This window comes from Onychomys torridus, chromosome 11 (genome assembly GCF_903995425.1).
Source record: "Onychomys torridus chromosome 11, mOncTor1.1, whole genome shotgun sequence".
In the NCBI taxonomy this organism is placed as follows: Eukaryota; Metazoa; Chordata; class Mammalia; order Rodentia; family Cricetidae; genus Onychomys; species Onychomys torridus.
Genome location: NC_050453.1, coordinates 21,200,501 through 21,212,826, shown reverse-complemented (window position 1 = coordinate 21,212,826; position 12,326 = coordinate 21,200,501). Strand labels below are relative to the sequence as shown.

Here is a 12,326-nt window from a genome sequence, read left to right as displayed (position 1 = left end):
GCCTCTATGGGTTAACTAGTGCTGGCATTAAAGGTGTGTGCCACCACATCTGGCTCTGTTCACAGTGTGGCCTTGAACTCACAGAGATTCAGAAGAAACTCTGCCTCCCAAATGCTAGGATTAAAGGCCTGTGCTACCACTGCCTGACTTCTATGTTTAATATAGTGGCTGGCTTTTTTCTTTGATCCCCAGGCAAGCTTTATTTGTTAGAGCACAAAAAAGATATCACCACAGATGGGTTTAAGATGAAATGTCAAAATAGATTTGATTTGCATTCCCCTGATAGCTAAGGTTGTTGAACATTTCTTTAAGTGTTTCTCAGCCATTTCATTTTCCTCTTTTGAGAATTCTCTGTTTAGATCTCTCTTTGTAGACCAGGATAGCCTTGAACCCACAGAGGTCTTCCTGGCTCTGCCTCTTGAGTACTAGGATTAAAGGCCTATCCCACTGTGCCAGCTTGTACGCCATTTTTATTTGAGTTGTTTGTTCTATTGATTATCTAGTTTTTTGAGTATTTTATATATTTTTGATATTATGTCTCTATCATACGTGTAATTGGTAAAAATCTTTTCCCATTCTGTACACTGCTTTCTTGTCTCAATGATGGAGTCCTTTGTCATGTAGAAGCTTTCCAATTTCACAAGCCATTTATTAATTGTTGATCTTACGGCTTGTACTAACACTGTTCTGTTCAGAAGGACTTTCTTAATTGGACTTCATACATCCAGGAACGAAAATCAACAATTGACTAGTAGGACCTCATAAAGCTTTAAGTTTGTGTACAAAGAAGAGAAAAATCAATAGAGAGAAGATGCATCCCACAGAGTGGGAGAGAATCTGAATAGGTCCTAAACTCTGGAAGTATTATCAGAATGTAGAACTCAACATTGATGGAATTCTGTGTACTCCATCCTATGTGTCCCACAGAGCACAAATACACCATTGCCAAATAGTAAACCCATGAATTAAATAAATTACATACAGCATTTTATAATGATGTTCTTTTAAAAAGAATTTTTTATTATTTTTACACTAGAGAAATTAAATTCAAGTGTTATTTTTGCAGAAAAAGAGAATAATACAAAATTTTGAAAATGAAAATACATAACCACAAATCAGAAAACAAAACTATGAAATGCTTAGATGTACTACTAAAGCCATTGTTTATTCCCAATTGCTTGGTGTCTCTATGTTAAAAGCTCCACTGTTAAAAGTGCTGGATTGACCTTATGGGTAGCCATTTTTTCTTCAACTTTTGGCCTCGAGTGCACAGTGGGTGTTCTTTTTTTTCCCAACCTTGGTGACCTTGAAAGAGACAGTGAGAAATACTATAAGACTCTTGCAATTGAGCGAAAGCACTGTTTATATTTCTCCAGCCACCCATCCTTGCCTATAGCCCTCCTGGGCCTTATATGATCCTTTGCCCTCTCAAAGCCTGTTATCTTCTCTGCTTCATCTTCATTGTATTGCCTTATTTTGAGCTACCCGTTTCTAACTATGTGTTCCTTGAAGAGATGCCTTTTCACATTCAACATGACTTTATTTTGGGGCAGAGAATTATAACAAAAAAGAAAAAGTGAAAAGTATTGGTTTATCCAGTCTAAAGCTTGGTTTGGAGTAGAAAAACAAAACAAAATTACATGAAATTCTGATTTTCCTCAGTGCTACTGCTCTGGGTTATCAGATATAGTTGAAACTCATGGATTCTTATATTCTTGAAAATGGAACAACTAATGTGTATATCCCTGTATGAAAATGTAGCAGCAATTACATTTTGACTGTTATATCTAGAGTATACCTTCTGTTTAAACCATCTCTAAGGTCTGGCATAAACTATGTTGATCCTATTCCTCTTTAAATTTTCTAAATCTATGTTTCATCTATCTTTCACTTTATCTTGACCTCTCAATTTGTTTGTCTTAATTTGTAGTATGGTTTACCACTGGCTGCCCATTCACTGTCCTGTGATCCACAACTCCATCCCTGATCTGGATACTCATCTTGTCTAAGAATCTGCATTCAGTGTCAGGTAGCATAGTTATAATTCAGTTCCCCCACTTGCTATCTTTGTCAGTGACTATTTATGATCATCTACAAAATGGAAATTATTATCTCTCTATTGCTGTTTAAAGTCTCAGCTCATAGTAAGTATTTGGCAGGTGTTCTCTATTAGTAAATTTGTGAATTTCCTAAAGAGAGTTCAACATCAACATCAACCTGAGCATCCTTCCACCCACTAGGTGGTGTTTTTTGTTCTCAGTGTTAGTATCAGCACAATTTATCCTGTTTCTCAATGTTATCTCTGATCACATTTGGATATTCTTTGAACCAACTTTCTCTCTCACCACCATTACCATGCTGGTTGTAAAAATAATGAGGGTCTTTCTTCTTAAACATTAGTCATCTCCATTACTCAAAGCCCCATTTATATTTTCCCTGCTTAGTACTATTATGAAATAGCTTCTGTTTTGTCTTGATAAAGTAGCTACCTATTTTTAAAATCATGCTCCATAGCCTTTGCATGTTTTAGTGGCACAAGTCTATGGTGATATTCAAACCGCCAAAGATTTCATAAGCAACTTACAAAGTTCCTCAATATTTAATGCAAATACTTAATATGAAAGTATATAATAGCACAGAGTTGTGTCTAATATTTCTGCCTCCAAGTCACGTTTCTGTGCAATGCAAATTTTCAAGACAAAATACTTTTTACTACTGTGTCAAAATGATCAACCATTCATCTTCATAAACCTTTCCGTATTTGCCTTATCTACCATGAATGGTCCTTATTTCCTTATTTCTGACAATGCTACATTTATCTGACCATTTAAACAGCCATTTGGTCTTCTGTTCTCAGAGTTGTCATCTTGCATATGTAGTAGAATTAATAGTGTTGACCCACACTTTGGTGTGTTTTCATGCCATTTCTATTTCCTAGATATCTCTCTCTCTCTCTCTCTCTCTCTCTCTCTCTGTCTCTCTCTCTCTCTCTCTTTCTGTGTGTGTGTGTGTGTGTGTCTGTTTCTCTCTGTGTCGCTGTCTCTTTCTGTGTCTCTGTCTCTCTCTTTCTCCAGTGTCTTCACACAGTTAAGAAAACAGTACATACTCATTTCTTATGATGTGCAAAACACTGTGATAACTCATAAATATATAGGCATCCCTTCCCTTAAATTCCAGTTTAAGAGTTTAACTTTCTCCAGAATCACCCAACTGCTATTTGTTGAACCTGACATTTAAATCACATCTGACTTATTAAAACCCTTGCTCTTGATCTCTATTCAAATGTATTTCCATGTCGTTCTAACTTCTTCATATATTGTGTTATTTAGTTTATATACAATATTCTTTGGATTACTTCTTCAGTATCCATTTTAAAAATCTTCCCCATAGAATTGAGTATAAGGGTATCATCTCAATTCTCTCCTCCAGAGACAGAATTATCTAGGTAATACACTGAGAGTTCATGTTCAGAATCCTAAAGAAAGCATTAATTTCCACTTTGACAACTCTATTCCTGGTCTACTTCCTACCTTAATGAAACTGTGATCACCACACACCAACTTCAGTTGCTTGTTAATTGTTTTCAGTTGAAAACAGAAGAGTCGAAGTTTATCTCCTGTTTCACAATTGATGTTGTACCATTTTCCATTCCCTACAACTTCTATATGATCTTTACCTTGCTTTATTTCATAGATTGTGTTCTTTGAGTTCACTTTTTTCTGCAAAAGTAAAATGAACATCCATTTTCTGAAAGTTATCACAAACAGTGCCATAATTATACAATCAAAAAAAGACATTACATGGCAAAAATCACAGGAAAATATGAAATCTGTTACAGACACAGACATAGGTATCTTCACTGAAGTCTTCCCAAATAATTTTCTCTTATTACTGAAATTATTTACTTTTTTATTTAGAATATTTGTGCATGGAAGTGTTAGGACAATGGTCTTCTATTGGTGAAATTATTAAGGCCACTCCACGTAGTTAAAAGGGAGGTTTATTTTGTGGGATAACTTACTAATAAAGGGATAGGTTGTAGGGTCTGGCAAAGGTATGGCACAGTCTGGCGGTGTTCTCTGGAGAACTCTGCTCGGTCTACCTCCTGCATCCAGCATCCCAGAACCAAGAGAGAAACTTCCTCTCTGTCCTGGGTCTTCTGCTTCCTCCTCCACCCCGCCTTGTGGGCATGACCATTACCAAAGCCTCAATGGGGGTTGGAACTTCCAGGCCAATGCTGGGATGGCTACCCACTACAGTCTTCCTAATTTTCACTATTCCCTATTCCTCAACAGTCTGAATTCTCCATAAATCACCCTGATTGATCTCAGGAATCAGAACCTTGGGCAACCATCTTTATATCTTCTGCTTATAAAGGGATGAATGGCCATTTGCTCCCACTGTTTATTCATTCAGTTGGTTAAAGGAAATCTATAGAACAGATAAGATTCCAGTAATTCATTCATTTAGACCCTTTCCATTTACTTACCTCTTTCCAGTATTATGCCAAAGTAAGTCAATGTCCCCAATTCATACTATATTGAGTTTCTCTCAAGCTATTGCTCTTCAACTTTTCAATTGTGTTCATAAGCACAGTCTCTAAGGAGTGTGCTATAAACTATGGGTTTAAACTAAAGGTCTTTTTAAAAGAGGATGGACTAAACAGGCTTAAAGTTGCCAAGTTTATAAAACATTTGTTGAGTTTCCCAAGGTTGTTTGTTTTAAATACTGAATCCTAATACCCTGATTTGGGCCATTGATGCATCAATGAGATATATGTATATATTTTCTTGTGTAAATGAGAAAACTAGGCTCACTTGCTTCCCAAATGTCACTTCATACAATAGTTCTCAATTGCTATGGTCTTCAGAAATAGTTAATTAAGATATCAGAGTCAACATTGAATGATTAAACCTACTAACTATAAAAGTGGGAGAGTCATTCTATTGAATAGTTTTTGATTTAGAAAGATGCCAGCCAATCAAATACCTGTCATAATCAATAATCTCCCTGATTCAGTCAATCTATAGAAACAAAGTGTGTAGAAAGAAAAGAATGAGTATTGTGTAGTTGCAGTAGAGCTTAAAAAACTGAGACTATTGGCATGGCACTGACCTATGTTCTACACCATTTCTGCTCATCTTGGCTGAAGATAGGTATTTCGTAACTAGTAAAATAATGATCCTTGGTAATTCATTTTCAGGGAACTCTCTAAGATATATCTTAGGAAATAAGTTGTTAATAAGTGACCCAGTCTTATTTTCTTAATATGCGGAATGATTTCATCTGTAATCCCCAGCCACAGTAAAGTCTTCTGCTACAATATTGTTATTATAATGACTGGAAAGTTACCATATTTGTGTCCAGGTGTTGGTGGAGAAAAAGACAAAAACAAATTTTCAGGCATTACCTTATGTAATGTAAACAACCCATAAACCAGTGCTCCAGGACCATAATTGTGAAAATCAGAAATCTGGGGAGATTTATTTGCTTTTCTGATAAGACTGTTGGAGACTTCAATCTTTTGGTCAGGACCAGCTTCAAACACAGAAGACGCCTCATTTATCTCTAGGATTCCTTTGAACTTGAAGTAATTGGAGATTATGATGACATTCTTTTTTTTGAACTTCTCTTTCAGGTTGATGTTGAAAACTTTCACACGGAAATACTCATTCACAGTGGCCACTGTAGCATGAAACATTTTTTTTACTTTGTCTTCTGATGACTCATATACAAATGGGTCTATTGCATTGAGCACCATCACTGTCATGTCATCCTTTTGGAGAATAGCACCTCTGGAAATGCTCTGATTTGGGGTCTGTGTTGTTTGGTTCTGGGTTGATCAAACATAGGGATATAAATATATAAGTTTATCAGTAAATACAAATTAAACTTTGCATAAGATTGCAATCTCCACACTAGTCTTAACAATTTTTTTTTGTTTTGTTTTGTTTTTGGAGACAGGGTTTCTCTGGGTAGCTTTGCGCCTTTCCTGGAACTCACTTGGTAGCCTAGGCTGGCCTCGAACTCACAGAGAAGTGCCTGTCTCTGCCTCCCAAGTGCTGGGATTAAAAGCGTGTGCCACCAATGCCCAGCAACAATTTTTATGTATGTGTAGAAGTGTGGATAAACAAAAGAGGAATTCTTTCATTGTCCAAAAAGCTAATGAATGAAAGCAATGGGCTTCAGCCACAGAAATCTGAACACTCTCACTGAAAATCAGAGGAATATTTCTAACACGGAACAAGATGTTCAACATGAACACAGCACAAGATTTGAGAGCAGTTTATGAAGAAGTACTTAAGTGAAATTATAATTAATTCTAATACATCATTTACTCTTATGGCCAAAGAATATAAAAGGGGAAAGTTGAAAATACAGAATTGTAAATATAAATCATAAAGATGACATAGGACTTTAGTTACCACAGAACTATCTGGAGTTATTCTGAGGGTAAAAATTACAGTATCTCTCCTAAGGAGAAACCAATCTGCTATAACTAAATGATCAAAAACAACAAGAGCTGGCCCATGCAACCTCTTTTAAATAATCTCACGGACCAATTGTCCTTAAACATTGATAGAGAGTTTTCCTCAAGAGCAAGGATTTGTAAATCCAAAGAAATGTTATTAGGCATCTAATCTGTTTTCTGCATAGTGTTCTGAGTTCACTGAGTTTTAACAAAGTATTTCAATTCTGTAAGACAGAATATGCAAAACAATGAAAATCTACGATCTTCATAGAATAGGAGATAGTGTTATTGTTTCACAGGCCCAAGGGAATGAAAATAATCCAAGCTATAATGTAATGAACAATCATCACCTATGACTAATTAGATTTCACTTGGATCTGTTTTTTTCATCAATGCAACCAATTAGTATAAAATGAAAATTAAAAAAAAGGAATCTAATTAGTGGTAGTGATGGGTATATAAGTAAGCAAGTAGCAATGGCTAGATTTAAATCAGCAATAAAGTTATAGGATATGCATAAAATAAATTAGTGGGTTATTAGAAGGCCACAAAGTGATCCTTAATGCACTCATTTTAAGAATAATCACTGAAAGTGGTACTGAGTTCGTGGTAGTAGATAAGCAATCAAAAATGAATTATTTAAAAAAATCAACAAAACCACTGATGTAGCCACTGAATATTATATGCATTTTAACTTAGGGAGTTGGAAAGATAGCCCTGACATGTCAAATTTGAAAAGCAAATAACAAAGTAACTATTTTAAGATGTTACACTAGAAAAATTTTCCACATAATTATAAAAGTGTCTGAAAAAATACAAAGAAAACCCTTTAAATTATCTGAATGGTAAGGTTTGAGGTGAATAAACTTGCTACTGTTTTTGCTTAACTATCTGATTATATTTCTTCAAGTAAGAAAAAGAAGGGGGGAGAGGTAAAGAAGGGGGGATAGAGAGAGGAGAGGGAAAGTCCAGAGAATGGATGCTGATAATGTTGTAGTTTTCCCTCTGTGACAAATTATTTATTTCCTTCAATGACAAACTCAGAAAAAATAAGAGGCATCAGTCATCCTATTTTTCATGCATTATTAGATTAATATTGATACTTGATACTGAAGAAATATTTGACAAGACCAAATAAAAGTATACTGACCTGAAAAACATAAACATGGCATACTAGATTATAGCTCTCTTCCTTTCACTCCCAGTTTCTGATGAGTGTTATATTTTCCTATATTTCCAAAAATTCTTTAATTTCCTTCATTATATTTTTCTTCTCTCCAAGGATTGGTATTTTTCTATTATTTTTATTTAATTTTTTATACAATACATATTGATTATGATTCCTCTCCCCCAACTCTCCTAGATCTTTTCCTCTCCCCATTTAACTTCATGTTCTTCCTCTCACTCCCAAAATAAAACAAAAATAAAAACATAAAAAGTAAAATCAGAAAAAAAAAATCCCAAGTAAAGCAAAATACCTCCCCCACAAAGAAACACATGGAGCTCTTTTTATATTGGCTCACTACTCCCAGCCATAGGGCCTGCTCTAGAATGTGGTTGCTAGTCTCCATTGGAGAAGCCCTTTGCTAGTGGGTATCAACTGAAAATACCTTCTTGGTTAGGGGTAGGACTTTATGTCCACTTCCTCCTCACAGTTTTGGAATCCCAGGTTGTGAACCTGTGTTTTTTAAATGTGTGCCACGAGTCTCTGAGTTCCTATGTGCATCAGTCCTATTTGAAAGGCGCTGTTTCCTTGGAGTCATGGACCATCTCTGGCTCTTACAATCTTTCATCCTCTTCTTGCACATACATCCCTGAGCTGTGAGAAGAGGGAGTTAATGAAGAAAACCCATTGAAGAATGGGTTAGTGTTAAGTCTCTCACTGTTTGCATGTTGGCCAGTTGTGGGTCTCTGTGTTAATTCCCAGCTATGACAAGAAGCTTCTATGATGAGAGATGAATGAGGCACTGCTCTACAGACATAACAGTATGTCATATGTTATTGCTATGTTCCTTCAGCAGAATGATAGTAGTAGGTTTCTCCCAGGCCTATGACATACCTAGTCTCGGGTTCTTAGCTGTTTTAGCAGTGAATGATATGGATTCCAACTTATGGAAATGGTACTCATTGCTAATGACACTTGTATATGCTGGACTCGCAACCTCTCCCTTCCTGTTTGGGATCAATACAAACCAGTAAATGCCTCATTGTCAAAAGAAATGTCAAGTTTTATTAAATGTCTTCATAGCAACAAAAAGTTATGGTGCAGCAAATTCTACATTTGTATCACCTATCTTTAATGCTTCTGCTTTAGTATGGAGATCGACTTCTAACATAGCCACCCTCTGTGTTTGTCTAATTAATTAATTCTCAGGGGCAAGTGCATGGTGTGGTCAGAACGTCAAGATATGATTCTGATGTTTGAATTGAAGAAATGAGAGTGAGACAGAAAACTTTTACCTTAGTCAAAGAAGTGTTGGATGAAGCCAAAGATGAGGTCTGCAGCTCTGGGGACTGGCAGCTGGCTGTGGCTTTCTCAGGACAGGGAGGGTGATCTGGCCCCTCAGACTGCTTGGTCTTTCTCACTCTAGTCTTTTCTTTATTAATACTTTTTCTTTTCTGAAAGTATATTCATTGGCCTGTTAATGAGTCTCAGTATCAAGTGAACAGAATGTGTCTTCATTATTTGGTAGTAGATTTATTTTGCCTGAATATGTTGGGAACTTAAGGAAATAACACTCACCTTTTGCCCAGCTCTAAAATATGATCATAAATAGTCATAAGCTGTGTGTGTATAAGTTGTTTCATTAAACAAAGAGATAGGAAATAGTTATATACACAATCTTTCTAACATTACTTCTATGGTAGGACATAATTGAATTTGAATTTGAAAACTTGGTGTGTAAACATGGACACCATTGTTCTACCTGATTTTCAAGTACACAGCTCTCTAGTAGGAGTGTACACATATTAATGCTGCATGACCACTTACCATGAGTTTCAATAAAGCTTGAAGATAAACTAAGAAAGCAATGAATCATTGATGGACAGTTTACGGAAGAGGCACTGCTGACAGCTCTGTGGACTGCCAGCCCACTGCTGTTCCTCAAGCTCACCTGAGCTGTGGAAGTCTCCCCTCCATCAGATGCTGCGGTGTTGCTTGTAGTCGGTGGGGTTTTTCCTTTTACAGATGCTGCGGTGTTGCTTGTAGTCAGTGGGGTTTTTCCTTTTACTGGGATAAGTATTATTTTTATCACAACAAATGCATGAACAAAAGAGCCCACATAAGCCAAAACAAAGGACCTAGGAACCATCTAGTTTTCCTGCCATTTTCTCTCCATTGCTTTCACATCTATGTTTATTCTATTAGTTTACTGTAGTGGCAGTAAAGGCACAGCCTTAGACACAATCTCCACTACTTGATGTTTTCCTTACTTGTCTCCTCTAAAATGGGAAAACGCTTCCTGTCCCTGAACCCATGTACATCAGCCAAGCTTTTCTTATTCTCATTCTCCTATCATTCTGTTAAAAAGACAAATTTTCATTGTACTTACTGATTGGTTATGTTTTGTCAATAATATACTCAAATCATACAAATCATTGAAAGGAAATCTGATATAAACTTATGGCAAAAGATAGGGAACTTTTGCATTTTAATTTTCTAAAATCTTTTTACTTAACTGAATAATGTATGAAAGGCAGTAATGCTTTGTGCCTTCTTAATGGCATATTTAATTAAACTACTGCCTTATCCTTCTCAATAGAGGGGGTAATTATGTTAGTACTTTTAATGGAATAGGTGAGGCAATTGGTTAATGGATTTACTTAAAATTTGAACCATAATTTTTTTTTTATAATTCTAACATTTATGTTATACCTGAAACTTCAGTCTTTGGCCAACTTTTATTTTCACTTTGGTCTACATACCAAATAGACTCCTTCAGTTACATGCATCCACCACTGGAAAGGGAACATCTTTAGTAGTCAACCCAAAGCACTAATATGACTATGGCCAGTGAGGTATAAATTGGGGATATGAAAACTATGTGGGGACTTCAGGGTCCTGAAGGGAGCAGAGATAGTAATATGGTATCAGGGGCAGGGGGTTCTTTTTTCAATGTTACCTTTTGATTTCTCTTCTTTAAGGGTTTCAGCAAGTCTTTTAAGAATGTGTACATCTTCACAAAACTCAATCAGTTTGCCCAATCCAGCATCAGTTGGGAACTCATATTCCATCATGTCAGCAATCTGAACCTTGTTGTATTCCTTTCTCATGGTTTCCTCCAGTCTTAAATCATTGGCCATTACTGACTTAAAACTTTCAAAATAATGATCACTTATGTGCTCTAATCCTTTCAGCAAAACAATTCGCTTGTATTCATGTGCCATCTTCCAAGTTGTTAGTGAGCCTGTAAGAGAAACTTGGCATACACTGCTGTACATGAGTTCAGAAATTCCCTAAGAAAGACATGCCTCTATGAATGAATGCACTTTTCGGAAATACTGCATACAGGTGTGTTCACGACAAAGAGCAGCACAACAACCATTATGTCATGTGGAATATTGGGTAAGAATTGTCGTATTAGGAAAAACTTCAAACCAATCTTCCCTATTGATTGTAGTTTAGTCGGGTCAAGGGTAGTTGTGATGAAAAGATGTCTGGAGATATGCCACTGTGGCAGAACTTAGGAGTATTGGCATATGGCTTCTCTTCCCTTCCCTTTAGGTACCTGAACCTTTCCCTTGTCTGCTGTCAGATCCTGACTCCTCAGACATACCATGATTATATTGGTTACTTTTCTAGTAACTGTGACAAGAATACGCAACAGAAACAACACATGGGAAGAGTGTTTATTTTGCCTTACAGTCTCACAGTGAGGAAATCTTGGACCCAGTCTGCAACCACATAGCCTGTTAAATTTCTACAAATCAGGTTGAATAGGAGTCTTTAAGCTGGAACCAATGTGTCTATAACCTTCTAGCCCTGGACCTATGTTCCTACATTTGCCTGCTAGGCTTTATGCCCTAAAGGCTGCACAGCCTTCCAAAATAGTACAGGCAGATGGTGCCCAAGTGTGGAAGTACATGAGCCATGAAGAGTATCTCATATTCAAACCATAACAGTGACTAATGTGACAAACAAGTGAAGTGGACTGCTGTCTCTCACACTATATGTGAGTAACTTTGGCCACAAAATTACAGCTCTGTGTTGGGTATTCTTCCATAACACCTGTAAGTAGTATGATACTTTCCCTGGTGTAGGTCACAAATTTTCTAGTTCTCAGTGCCCATATCACTGTCCCTTTTCAGAACTTCTCCCACATCTCTCCTGAAGAATCAAAATGTTTATTGACTGGGAGTTTTCAACAATTATTCCATCTTCTTACTTCAGCACTCCACATCTTTAAACTAGTGAGTTTATAGAGCCATGGATTTGTGGCCAGTCTAGGACACATAATAAGGCCCAGAAGCAGGGGGATCTTTACAGAATGGGAGAAAATATTTGTAAAGGATACATTTAACAATGGATTGACATTGTAAATACACAAAACTCAAAAAAAGACAAATATGACTACTCAAAACCCTACAAATAATGTAATTCAAAAATGGACTAAAGAACTAAACAATCAAATGGAAGGCATCTTCAGCAACAGGGTCTTAGTGTGCAGTCATTGTGGGTAACCAAGGGCAAGGGCAATGGCCTGCACTATTTTAGAAACTTCTAGGGCCTCTTTGGCCAGTATCTTGAAGGGAGGTGGTCCATACCATGTATTGTGGTATTCATTTAATAATCCATGACTTCTGGGAGTGCCATTTACCACCCAGACAGAACAATTCTTTTCAAACTATTTTT

General features: G+C 36.5%; 1 protein-coding gene across 1 annotated transcript; it reads right to left on the bottom strand.

Moving 5' to 3' along the window:
• Positions 1–1,168: 1,168 nt before the first annotated feature.
• On the bottom strand, positions 1,169–12,124 carry Mnda (myeloid cell nuclear differentiation antigen). Its single transcript, XM_036202651.1, has 6 exons — positions 10,597–12,124; positions 9,529–9,704; positions 8,933–9,091; positions 5,411–5,833; positions 3,531–3,719; positions 1,169–1,305 (listed from the first exon to the last, which is right to left on the bottom strand). Exons 1-6 carry the CDS (start codon positions 10,913–10,915, stop codon positions 1,249–1,251), a joined length of 1,323 nt encoding a protein of 440 aa, XP_036058544.1. The 5' UTR covers positions 10,916–12,124; the 3' UTR covers positions 1,169–1,248.
• Between the last annotated feature and the right edge of the window lie 202 nt (positions 12,125–12,326).